Here is a 13918-nt window from a genome sequence, read left to right on the forward strand (position 1 = left end):
TCACAAATTAATAGAAGTTTAGAACTGGAAATTCGTCAGCTCATCTCTCATTCTCAATCCTACAGGTGTCGAGGTTGACTAGCAGATGTGACACTCTAGCACCAGCCAATCTTTTTCTGGTCTTTTCTGCCCTGCAGATAAGGATCCAGGGTCTCGGAGAAAAGTCTTCTCTACCTCTTGCCCACCGTGGTAGAGGAGTGTGTGTTGTGTGTGTTTGCGCACACGCGCCCTTGGGTGAAGGGAGACACTGAACCGCCAGCCACTGTGTCCTTCCTCCATTCTGGGCAAAGGTACGGTCTAAGGGTTCTGTTACAGCACTTTAAGGGATCCTGGACCATCCGGCGGGACCTGAGGCGGCAACCAGCGGACGGACGGCGCGGCTGGAGTGAAAAAGGCTTGGATCTCAATGACAGCAGATGAAAGTTGCAAAGGTCTGCCCAAGCGCCTGCTCCGGATCAACTTTCCACCGCGGACGTGATGAGCAGCTCTCGGGGCCCGTCGGCGGGGTGATGCGCCCTGCTCCCGCCTGTGCGTGCTCCCCATCCGCGCCCCAGCGCCTCTGCTCCGGCGTCCGCACCTGCCCGGCGCGCCCCGAGGGTCAGGGACCCAGGCCAGAGCCGCCCGCGCGGCCGCCGCCCCTGCTGCTGCTGCCGCCGCCGCCGCCGCCGCCGCCGGGCGCGCCCGGCCTGGCACATGCGCAGTGGCGACGCCGGGCCGGCGCCTTCAGTCTCCTCCTCCGCCGCCTCCCGGTTCCGCAGTCACTTCCTGCAGCTGTTTCCCTGTGGGTCCGGCTGGACTGACTTTTGACAGTCAGCCTTCAGCTGCGGCGGGGGCCTGGCGGGGGCAGCCGGCAAAGTCGCGCCGGGGAAGGCGGCGTGGAGGCGGGCCGAGCCGGGCGCCGCGGGCGGAGCGCGGCGAGCAGGCTCCCGGCGCGTCCCGAGGGTTCCGGTGAGTGCGGGCGATCGCGAGCCGCGGGGCATTCAGGACGCGCCCGGGAGCGCCGGCGCCGAGCGGCTCCCTGCGCTGCGGGCTTCCCACCTGCCCTCCACGTGACAGCCGAGCGCCGCTTTTATTTTTCTGTTTGGTGCTGAGCTGCTCACGTGCGCCGCTCGCAGCGCCGGGCGCGCAGCCCCGGGGGCCGCGGGGGACCCCGTCTTCCGTGGTGGCATCCCGACGGGGCAGAGGTGCGCGGGTGCGCAGGCACCGCTAGGACCGCGGGCCCTCCGCGGGCGACGCCGAAGTCGCCGTAGCTCACGTGCAAGTGTGCAGACGATTCCCTGGGATCAGGGCTGGAAAACGTTCGCCGATTCACCAAGGCCTCCCCCCCCCCCCCAAGATCCCTGCGTTCTTTGGGGTCTTCCTTATATGATTTACCTCGCTCAGCTGGTTATTTTTCTATTTTCCTCTCTCTCCTTCCTCCCCACTGCGTTCCGATGACCTCTGAATAATGCTCCCGATTCCCCCTCATTTCCAGGATTCCCGGTTACTGCACAGACCTCCTTAGTTCGCCGAGGTGCCAATTACCTGTTCCTTTACACCGTTCTCTTTCCTCTGTAGGTTTCTCCAAATGAGAAAGTGATTGTCTTTCATACAGTCTGTGAAGAGTAGGCCCCAGTCCAATCATGAAAACTATGTGATGACCATCCGTTTTCTTTAAACAAGGGTATATATACCACGAAGCTGTGACTTTATTGTCTCCGCAAACCTCCCTTCCGAACCAGGACATTAACCACCATAAATCCTTATGTCACTCCAAGCATCAAATGACATGCAATGGTTTTTAAGATCTGAGGAATATATTATTTACATCAGCTGCCGAGTTAGTTTCTTTTAATCTCATGCAGTAGCTGAACAGATCCGAGTGGCATATGCTTTGGGTCTCTCTGTATTCCACCATTCATGCTTTCACTGAAGGTTCGGTTTTATTTCTTTTAGATTTGTGCTAGTTTTTGTTTGCCAGCATGGTAATCCTTGATGTAGTCGTTATGCACAGAGCCTCTTTGGGAGTTATGTTATCGTTTCGATTGTTAAATATTACAAGAAATAACCTTGAAATACCTAGCTATTCTTTAAAAATTTTGAAGATAAAATGTGATAATGGGTATGTCTGTACTTGGCAAGAATTTTTTCTGTAACACAGGGGATTTTATCACTTCCAAAAAGGGGTCTCTTGGACCTCTGTGCTTGGAGACTGGCCTTTATTTTGATGGAAACCTGTAGGCAACATTGGGGGAGATGCGGGCTGGAATTTCCTCAAGTGGGAGTGAGCTTTCATAAAACAAGTCCAGACATGTCTAGGCGATCAGTAGTATTTGATTTTGTTTATATTGTTGATTTCCTTTATCTAGATGTTTCAATACCCTCCTCCATTTTCTCTTCTGAACTGGCAGCTTGTTTGTGGCAGTTGGGTATGTCTCTGTACAGGTGGTATGTGTAGTCTTTTAATATTATGAATTATTATGAATAATTAGGTAGTTAACTTGTTGAATGAGTGATTTTTGTCTCCTTAGTTTTCCTTTTTAAAATGTCCATGCCTGTCTTTGCTTGATTTAATTGAGAGGAATAATATGATTACCGAGAATCTGACTTTTTAAAGCTTCTAAATTTGTATTGCTTTTCTTTATCTTCCCAGAGCATATGGACAGCATACTTATGCTTAAGTATAAAAAAATATAGTCTTCTTTTAAATATGATGCGTGAGAAGTATTGTTGAATAATATGACTAATTTTTGTACTTTGCCCTTAACTACATTATTTCCCCATTGCACTGATGAAATCTTCTGCTGCCCCAGACCCTGAATTTAATATAAAAGTTGTTACTTGACTGCAATGTCCATGTGTATACTTATTAGATTTGGTAAAAGAGACTTAACTTTTTAAAATTTTGGTTAATTTTAGTAAATGCATTATCATCTGAAAATATACACATTTCTCTTGCAGATGGAAAATTTCAACAGTTTAAAATAGCCATAGTTTATTGACCAAAGAAAGAGGTTTTAATAGTATTGAGAGAGTGGAAGGAATTGTGTATTTTGGAATAAGGATTTTAATTTGGGTTAATTAGAATCATGGGAACTCATAACGTGTACTGTGGTTCATTTTGAGATACTCGGGGTTAGAAAGCACCATCTGGGTGGAAGGCAGGAGAGATCATGTATAAAATCGAAGAGCTATTAGAACATATTGGATGTTTTCTGAGTGAAACAGAAAAATCAGTTATGTAATAAAAAGAGGAAAGGAGATTGCTCTAAGACTGAGGAACTAGAATTAAATGGGGGCTTATGACAATGTGATCCATTACCTCATAGGACATTTGCTTATTGCACTGTTATGCAGGTAATTTATGACTAGAAGGAGAGAAAATATTCTGATTTTATAGGGGACTCATGAAGGCTGTATGAGGTGGGGTCCTAAGCTCAAGGGCCTACGGGGAGCAGGTAAGTAACAGAAATACAGACAGCAGGCTAAGCGGGAAGGAAGTGGCCTGGAGAAGGCAGACCTGGCTACTGGGGACAGTGCCTTTCAGCACTAACTAGATAATTGTCCATGTAGGGCCATGTGCCCAATGTTGCCAGATCATCCTTTTATCAGGAGAAACCATGAATCTTGATTTTAAAATGTTGATGACTAACTCAATTTAAAAAGTGAAAGCAAAACAAAACACTGTATATTCAAAACAGACACATCTGAGGCTGCATGTGGCCTACACACTGTCTGCAGCCTCTGCTGTGAGGAATCATTGGCTTACCTATTTAAATATTATTGGTTGATGGGAAGGAACTCTTTTATTTATTTTTGTTACACAGTAACTGAGTTATTCCTAGACTTCCTTGATATTTTAGCTAGCGCTAGAAGTGTTTTAAGGGTTCTGAGACATGAAAGTCTATATTTCGCTCTTTTTGATTCATCTGGTTGGAAAGACTAGTTTGGATGGAAAGGAGACATTTGCTAAGCCAGTGGTGTTTTTGTCTATGCATAATTATCATCGAGAGTATTTAAGTGTAAGTGTGCCTGAGGGAAGGGGTCCAGACTAGGTGACCTTTGATGTCCATTTCATCCATGTGACTTTTAGATTTAATTAGCCAGGATGCAATGCTATTAATGTTCATAGGCCAGAGGGACCGCAGTTGGAGCTGTGCCAAGCAAAATAAAGTGAAATCTATAAAGCTGTTCTCAGTGGAAGAGCATGGTGTCAGTGTGGATTAACAGATAGGGGACGTCTGCTAGATGAGGCAAAAAGAAATCCCAAAGGTGGTATGGAGAAGTAGAGGAAGGGGTCAGATGGTATGTCATTTACGTGTTTGCTGAGGTCACATTTTTAACTGAGGTTTTTTTTTTTTTTTTTTTTTTTTTTCTGTTGATTCAGGTTTGAAGATCTGACTTCTCATCACCCATTGGATTATGCCCAAGGCTTTCCTACCCAATGATCCTCTTGCAACACGCCGGGCTTCCTCTGCCTAAGCGGCCCTCATCCTCTCCTCCTATGTCAGTGGCCGCCAGGTCTACAGGAACCTTGCAACTTCCTCCACAGAAGCCTTTTGGGCAGGAGGCTTCCTTGCCTCTGGCAGGGGAAGAAGAGTTACCTAAGGGAGGGGAGCAAGACTCTGCCCTGGAGGAGCTATGTAAGCCCCTGTACTGCAAACTCTGCAATGTTACCTTGAACTCAGCGCAGCAAGCCCAAGCTCATTATCAGGTAAGAGGAGAAAAGAAAGTCCGGCCTTTAGTGAGAGAACCTTTTAGGGCTTTGCCCATTTCAGAGTCTTCTCTCCAGATATGACCAGTTGTGCCTGTAATAATCAAAATGGCTTAGTGAACGAACAACTACATTTTAGTTTGTTTGATTAAAAGCATAATAATGTTCCTACATTAAAAGAAAGCATCACTTTTCTGAGAATGGGATCTCAACCTAATTGTGTGGCTTTTGATAGTTTCCTAGTCATTGTAGGCTAGTGTACATCATCTATGCTTGTATACAAACCTGTGATTCTAAAGTGAATAGGTATTTGAAACATGATGTACCAAACTCAGTTCAGTGTCAAACTGTTTAGGAGACTTAGCCTTTTAAATAGTCTCCTCCAGCTAATACAGTTTGCATCAATTCAAGGTAATCTGTCTATGAATGTTATGCTTTTGCTTTTTCTTTTTTTTAAAGATTTTATTTATTCATGAGAGGCAAAGAAAGAGAGGCAGAGACATAGAGGGAAAAGCAGGCTCCATGCAGGGAGCCCAGTGAGGGACTCGAACCCACAGCCCTGGGATCACGATCTTAGCCAAAGGCAGATGTCTGCTCAACCACTGAGCCACTCAGGTGTCCCTGTTATATTTGGCCTCTGACTCTTCTTATGTAACCTATCACTGCTAAGGAAAACACAGGTATTTTTCTGTGGTTGGAATAAAATGACATTGGAATATTGAACCTTACCTCATAAGGAAGCATACTCTGAACTGATCATCATTTCTAAGACTTAAAGCTTTCACCTCCATGTAGAATGTCTAGTGGGAAGGACAGTTTTACAGGGTGTAATTACCTAAGAACAAATAGAAAGCTAACCTTTGGCTAGAGAGAGTACAGTATTTCTTTTTATTTTAGATTGCTATCCATATGCAATTATGTAATTTCCTTTTTTAGAGAAAGGAGACCCGAGAAGCAATTGAGGTCAAATGCCACTGAATGAAAGGATGTCTTCTGGGTCAGCCTTGTTTTGACTATTTATTTTCTGCACAAGTAGCTGCAATAATAAGACATGGTAGAAAGAAGACTTACACAGCTATTTCTTCTATCGTGCCATTCTGTCTCTAACTTAAAGTTTTTATTGACTCTAGGTGTAAATCTTTTTGTTTTGTTTTGATCCTAAAGACTGATGATTGTGTCACTTTGTGATTGTACCTCAGAAATATTTTGACGGTGTATTGTTTTCCCTGGGATTTAGGGGAAGATATAATATGTTGCTTCCCTGGAGTTCTCTTTGTTTGGGTTTGTTTTGCCCTCAGGTGTAGGGAGTTGAGTTAATTATATCTCCGATCTTGGCACGTGTCCTCAGCGGTGCATAAAGGCATCTTCTGGTTTTATTTTTACGCACCCCCCCCCCCTTCTTCAATCCTACTCTTGTTCCCTCTGTGTACCACTCTCCAAACCACAGTGGTTGGATACAGGGTCTTCCTTTGCCTATCTTACTGTTTGAGGGGTGTTGTTAGGATAGTGCTTCTCAAACCCAAGACACAGTGCTAGCTTTCCTCTTCATCTATTCCTGTGGATATTCAGTTTTATAGCCTAAGACTCACTTTGAAAAATCATGCTTGAGTTCTAAAGTTTTGATTTTTAGGTATGTAAAGCCCCTGGTAAGTCATTAACTTGAGAAAACCCACCTGTGTGCCCTCTAAAGGAGAATGGTTTACTTTTATGAGGTAAACCTCTTGGGAAATGTGTAATTTTAATATGTGTGTATGGATTATACCTGTATTTCCTGCCTGTTTGTTTCTCCTAATATCACTTTGTGTCTCTATAAAAGGCAGTGTCGCTGCTTTTGGTTATGCATAGAGAGGATTCAGTTTGAGCAGGCTCATTGGATTATAAGGTTTAAATTAGATAAGAAACAGAATCTGCATTTATATGGATTTTTTCTTTGATTCTACATTTGTGTGTGTGTGCGCGCTCTGAACTTTTTAGTTAATAGGGTTAGTAATTATACTTAATTCCAGCTCTGTCCATAATGTGGTAAATATATCAACTAGAAAATATGGGAATAGGGAAGTGAAATTTGGGTAAGTGTCTCAATAATTAAGAATTTTTAAGTGGAAGAGTTGGAGAAGGAGGACAGTCTGTTGTAGTGGATAATTTAAGCAGCCTAGAACTAGGGTAAAGATGAAGAAGCTAGTGGGTATTAAGAAAGTAGAACCTAATGGAAAATTAAAAGTTTGGGTTTTTCTAAGAGTTTATTTTTAAGAGCTTAGGAGCAAAGATTTGAATGAAGAAGGTTTGGGGATTTTTTTGTTTTTGTTTTTCTTTACAGAGAAACAAGTCAAAGCAGTTAGTGTATGAAAGTGTGGAGCAATTTCATTAGGATAGTACAGGAGAAAGTTAACTTTAGAAGTGAAATCTGGATTTCAACAAGAAAGATATGGTCAAGATGAGGGAGTGTGGATCAAAGAGTAGATCAGAATAATAAACAATCAGAGCATGAACATAACTTAGAGGTGACTGAAACCACCATAGAAGGGAAACATAAAAATGTCAGCCTGAAAGTTGCATCAAACACCATATACATGGTACATAAGTAGGCAGTGATTTAAAAAGGCTATTGAGGACAAGGGTAGGACCATCGGGTAAGGCTTACCAAGGCCCAGGAATAGGCAGATTGGCAGTGATTGTAAGTAGACTACTACAACAAAGGGTAGATGAGATGATGGAAAGTTTTATTTCTGAAAACCTGCTTTATAATTTTTAATACAGAGTGGTACCAAGACTGCAAATTCACTATTTCAGTTATGTGTGGGATAAAAGGGGTCAGTGGTAGCCTGTTTGTAAGCTAGAAACACATTTGTGTGAAGTGATAAATCACTGTGATTACATTACTCCAAATGGTTGAGTCAGTTGATGCCATTGTTGAAATTGCAAAGTTTCAGATTGCCCAGGGTATTGTAAACAATCTTCAGTCTGGTGTGAACAGTGTTATATTAGAGTCTAAATGTATCATATTCCAGAAATCCAGGACACATAATGGGAGCTGCTCAATCAATACTTCCCTTTAAACTCACTACTTCTTTCCCTGACATACCGCTAACATTCCTAAATTGGGGCTGCTGTAGCAATGATCCTTGTGTATCTGTGGTTGCCACAGATTTACTTTTATTCCCAGGACTTTTTAACCTAGTCATTCTTCATTCTGCTTCAAAATACCCTGAATTGTTGTTTTATTTTTAGTAAGATTACCTATTTTTACAGTCTCAGAATTATGGCTTTAGTTATATATTAATTTAAAATAAAATCTTTGGAAGAAAAAACATATCTTCATTTTATTAAAATCTATCTGCTGCCTGCAGGTTACGTAGGGCAAGCCTGGCATGGAGTAACACAACACTGTCTTAGCAGCAAACATGCCCAGAGGAAGAACTACTTCAGATGGAAGGTCATTAACCCAAATAAAACAAGCAGAAAAACAAAACTGGATGAATTTTACATGTCCATTTAAAAAATGGTCTGAATTCATCATGCAGAGAATGCAATTGATATTATCCCAAAATTTAGAATACTGATTTTGGCACTCATACTTTAACAGGGGTCACTCAGGTTTGGATGACATCATCACCAACTCTAATCTCAGCTAATTTTTATGTTTTCAGAGTTCTCCCACCTGGTTGTTTTCCAAATGAACTTGCACTGGACTGAGAATAGTCCAAATGCACTTCACAGGGGGACAGAAGTTCTCTATGATGCTGCTGGTAGCTGCACCTTGCCAGCTCTCTCCCTCAATCCCTGTGCCCCCTACCTCGTTTCTTCTTACTTCCCAAGAGTACATATCCCTTCTTCTGACAGGCTGATTCCTCACCCTAACTCTGGATTTCATCACCTGTCATCACTTCTTTACCTCGATCAAATTAAAAAGCTGCTCAGGTTTTTCTATGTAAATAAAAATAGTAACAGCAGCCTTCCCTTTGTTTTAATCCCTCTCATTGGCAGCTTTTCTCCTCTCCTTAGGGTTCTGACAAGTATAATTGTCTTCTCCTGATCTCTATTTCCCATTTATTCCCCTGCCCACCACTGCATTCTGGTTTTATTCCAATATTCTACTAAAAAGGCCCTCTCCATGGTCACCTGTGACCTTACAGGCCAAATCTAGCTCTCACTTGACCTTTTGTAGCATTTGCCACAGGTAGCCAGCTTCTTCAACGCATCGAAAGGAATTGTAGCTCAAAACAATACCTGTAGAACAAAAGGTGTATAATGAAAAGCAGTAATCACCTGTGCTCCCTTCCTCTTCCATCACCATTTCTTCTCCATTCTCCTTTCTACCTCTCGTCTTGTGTTGGCTCTAGTTTTACTTTGACACCATTGAGGTTGATCACATTTCTGTTTATTCCGTAATCAGGTTAAGTTTACCATGCTCTATTTGTAGGTTGATTCCAGTTGTTGAAAACCAATACGCAGCTTTTGCCTTACTAGAAGTAGGAGTATATTGTTCACCACAGAGTTGTCTTCTTCTCTGTTTCCAATGTCACAATCCCATGCTGCTCAAGAGGGATGGATGGATGGCCCTTTCTTGAATGCCACCAACTGCTCAAAATCATCCCCTTTTCAGTTTGTTTCCTATGTATTGTAACTTAGAAATCACCTTTTGTATTTCCTTGAGTTTCTGACACTTTAAAAAATAGGGAGAAGAATCATGCATTTATAAGAAAACAGCCATCAGCTTCTTAATCTTTCTTTTTATTGCTTACGATCCACTGCATACATCTTCATTAAACCCACTGATGTCCTCTTTTAATTTGAACTAGTTGTTTTATTACTGGATCATGACTTCATGTGTAGCTTATTGTATATCCTAGGTTTAATTGCTTTTCTTCTTTTCCCTCCTTTTTCTTACATAATGTATGTTTATTATCCCTATTTCCCTCTCCAGACTCTCAGTCACACTTGCTGTTGTGTGGAATCCCTCCACCTTCCTGTTTCATTTGCAACTGGTTGCCCTCTAGGTTTGCTGCACAGCTGTCGAATTTGGATTTCTCTTTATTGCTCTCTGGCTTGGGCTACATGGTTTTCTAAACATGCATGCTTGCTTTCTCTTTTTCATTTTATTTTAAGAGAGAGATGTGTTGTAACATACATTTACATTTATTCTTTCTTCAAGTAATGTGTGTGCATGTGTGTGTGTTTTGTTGTGTGTTTTTTTTTTTTTTTGTAATCTGTATTGCTGATGAGAAATCTTACCCTGATTCTTATTCTTTTGTGGGTGACTTACTTTAATTTGGAGCATTGTTTTTCCTTCTGGAAGCTCTTAGGCTCTCCTTTGGATCCTTGATACCTGAAATTTTACAGTGATGGATGTGTTTAGTTGTACATCTTTTTTCATTTCTTGGTCAGCACTAGTAGTTTCTTCAGTTTGCATATTCCTGTTTCTCTTGAGCTCTGGGAAATTTTCTTTGATACTGTTTCCTTGATGATATTCTTCTCTGTTTTTTTTTGTTTCAGTCTCTTTTCCTGGTAATTCTATTAGTGCTAGCCTGGACTAGCTGGATTGATTCTTTATATTGCTTCTCTCTTCTCTCTTTTATCATTTCCGTATTTCTGTGAGGTATTCTTGAATTCTAACCCTCTATTGAATTGTTTTCATTTTGGCAAGTATGTCCTTAATTTTAAGAGTTTTTCAATTTTTTATCGTTCCCTTTGCTAGCATCTGTTTTATAGGCTATTAATTAAGAACATGAAATCATAGACTTTGAGGTCAGTAGCCTTCAAATTGTAGTCTTACTACCTACTAGATGTGTGACATTGGAAGAATTATTTCCTAACTTCTCTGTGTCTCATGAAGATGATGATGATGATACTAATGATACCTGCATATTAGTATATATGACATTTAGAACAGTTCCTGGTACCTGAGATGTCCTTAATACTGTTGGGTTTTCCTAGGGTGCAGTGGAGCATGGTGGCATGGTTTCTGGAATGAGAATAGCCCTGGCTCTGCTATTTACTTGTAGGTTTGGGCAAGTTTATTTTATTTTATTAACTTTTAAGTAATTAACATTTAACTTACAAACCAATTCCAAAAGCAGTACAAAGAATTCCTGCATGTACCTCATCCAGATTCCCCAAATCTTGATATTTACATAACTGTCTTATTATCAAAATCAGGAAATTAACCCTGATATCAATAAAATTATCTAATCTACAGACTACATTTCACCAATTATCTAATTTCTGGTTCCAGAATCCAATCCAGGATGAAATTTTGCATGTGGTTGGTTGTTTTGCCTCCTTTAATCTGGACAGGTTTTATTTTTCTTTGCTTTTTACAATCTTGTGATTTTTGAAGAATTGTTTTGTAGAATATCCCAATTTGGTTTTGATTGATGTTTTCTCATGATTGAATTCAGGTTATGTTTTGTTGTTGTTTTGTTTTGTTTGTTTGTTTGTTTTGGCAAGAATACCACAGAAGTGATGTATTGTCTTTCCTAGTGCATCATATTAGGAAGGTTGTGAGTATTTTGTATCACTGATACTATTAACTTTGATCACTGGTTAAGATGGTGTCTGCTAGGGTTCTTCTTTATAAAGTTACTGTTTTTCTTCTTGTGTTTAATAAGTTTTATGTGGGGAGATACTTTGAGACTATGTGAATTTTTTTTTTTTTTTACTATGTGAATATTTTATTTCTCATGGTATTTTCACTCAGTAATTTTGGCATCCAATGATGATTCTTCCCTACAGTGATTATTACTGTGGTGTTTGCCAAATGGTGATTTTTCTGTTTTGATTATTCTTTCTACATTTATTGATTGGAATTCTACTTTAAGGAAGAACTTTCTGTTTTCATTCATTCATTCATCCAGTCACCATAGATTATGGTTTCTTACTTTATTCTGGTATATAATCTATTAGAATCATTATTTATTCTGATGTTTATTTTGTTACAGATTTGAACAGTGTGAGCCCCTTCAAATTGGTGCTTGTGTCCTTTTAACATATCCCTGTAATTTTTGTTATATTTCCTTAATTGTTAAAAACAAAAGATTCAAGGATTTTCTTTTATTTTCCCCATGCTAGCCATTTCTTCAAGGAGCCAGGTTTCTTTTATTGGAAAATGGTATTTAGAGACTAAAATCTGAGTGCAGGGCATGCTTTTCACTACTGGGATGTTACTGTTTTTAGATCCTCTCAGTGACAGAACTAATAATATTTATCATGTATATACACATTTATATTTATGTGAACATATGTTGAAAGCTGAGTTCTGACTGATACTTCCAATTTCAATAAAACATGACAATGTTCATTCTAACCTTCTATCTTTTATTCATGTTTCACTCCTTTCTTTGATAGTGAAAGATGTAGGCTTTTATTAACCACATTAACCACAGAACACACACACACACACACACACACACACACACACACTCTTTCTTTCTCAGTATATATAGTTTGGGGATTGGTAAGCTATATACCTATGAAAAACAAACCTAAAAAAAAAAAAAAAAAAAGAAAACAAACCTACTAAGCAGGGGATAGCATTTGTATATTGTTCTTTTTGTCTTTAGCATGATATATAGTCAAATACTATTTTATAGTTATTTATGTTACAAAGATGCTGCCTGCTAAGGTTCTTATTTTGTAAAGTTACTATTTTTCTTTTTGTGTTTAATAAGTATCATGGGGGAGATACTTTAAGACCAAGTGAATAGTTTTTTTTCCTCCCCTCTCCATTTAGTATGGTTTTGTGATTAAATTTTTTATATAGTTATTTGTTTGTTTATATTTATATTTCATTTTGGGTCCTTCCCAATCCTTGCAGACTTTGATTCTTTTTCTAAGTTTGTGAAGTGCTAATATAGTTCTAAAAGAACAATACAAAAATGTATACATAGAAAAGTGTCACACCCTGCAATCCCTTGTAGTTCATTCTCTTTCCTCTATTTATGCATTTTTATTTTATTTTTATTTTCTGAGAGCAAGAGAGCAAGTGTGTGAGTGGGGCAGGGAGGAGCATAGGGGAAGGGAGTGAGAGAATCTTAAGGATGCTCCATGCTCAGCACAGAGCCCGATGCTAGGATCAATCTCATGACCTGAGCTGAAATCAGGTGTCAAACACTTAACTGACTGAGCCACCCAGGTGCCCTTTTATACATTTTTAAATGATTTTACTACCCTGTTCAGTTATTTAATGTGTTGCTATCTGGGTTTGACAGTTTTTAATGTATCTCAGCTAAATTGCCTATTGCAGAATCAATGAACTTATTATATCTTCTTCCTTTTTCTATTTTTTGCTGCATTATTTCTGTTTTGTCATAATGTGTAATATTTGAACATTAATCTTTCACCCTCGTTTCCACCATTAATTTAGTCTTTGATTTACAGTTATATCTATGAAAATACTCACCATTAGCCCTTTTGCAGAAGTTTTCCCAATCATTTCTTGGTTGAATGAAGCTCCAAAAGATTCCTTAAGTGGAACTTACCAAGTATTGAATTCCTAGGGTTGTGTATATTAAAATGCTTTTCTACAGTCTTGACCCTGGATATAGGGATGGTTGGCTATACATAAAATCCTTAGTTCACACTTTCATTAAGTTAAAAAAAATGATTCTCAACTACTGCTTTGTTTTACATATTATGGAGGCCATTCTAATTCTTATGCATTTGTAAGTTATTTGATCTTTTTGCCCTAGAGAGCCTATAGTCTCATACCTTTTTAAAGATATACTTCAGATCTGATTGTTCTAATTTTCCTGGATACCTGGTATGCCTTTTCAATATGTAGATTCAGGTCTTCACTCACTTTTGGACATTTTTCTTGGGTTATAGTTCCAAATATTAGTTCTATTTGAACTAATTTGTTTTGTTTTTTGTCTTCAGGGACTCCAATTTTATATAAGGTATTCCTTCTTTACCTGTCTTCCATTTCCATTGCTTCCTCTTTAGCCCTTTAAAATTTTTCTTTATATTGTCTTCTTTTCTTTTTTTTTTTAAATAAATTTATTTTTTATTGGTGTTCAACTTTCCAACATATAGAATAACACCCAGTGCTCATCCTATCAAGTGCCCCCCCTCAGTGCCCATCACCCAGTCACCCCCTACCCCCCACCCACCTCCCCTTCCACCACCCCTAGTTCGTTTCCCAGAGTTAGGAGTCTCTCATGTTCTGTCTCCCTTTCTGATATTTCCCACTCATTTTTTCTCCTTTCCCCTTTATTCCCTGTCACTATT

The 13918-nt window shown here is 39.8% G+C and overlaps 1 protein-coding gene across 2 annotated transcripts in view; it reads left to right on the plus strand.

The window, feature by feature from the left end:
- Positions 1-751: 751 nt before the first annotated feature.
- The window catches only part of ZMAT3 (zinc finger matrin-type 3), a 31543-nt gene continuing 18376 nt past the window's right edge, over positions 752-13918 (plus strand). For both annotated transcript variants that reach the window (XM_041731926.1, XM_041731927.1), the window contains exons 1-2: positions 752-948; positions 4367-4693. In XM_041731926.1, coding sequence (XP_041587860.1) covers positions 4424-4693 — 270 coding nt within the window. In that variant the 5' untranslated portion in view covers positions 752-948; positions 4367-4423. The remainder of the gene's footprint in view (positions 949-4366; positions 4694-13918) is intronic.

Source organism: Vulpes lagopus, chromosome 17, assembly GCF_018345385.1.
Source record: "Vulpes lagopus strain Blue_001 chromosome 17, ASM1834538v1, whole genome shotgun sequence".
Taxonomy (NCBI): Eukaryota; Metazoa; Chordata; class Mammalia; order Carnivora; family Canidae; genus Vulpes; species Vulpes lagopus.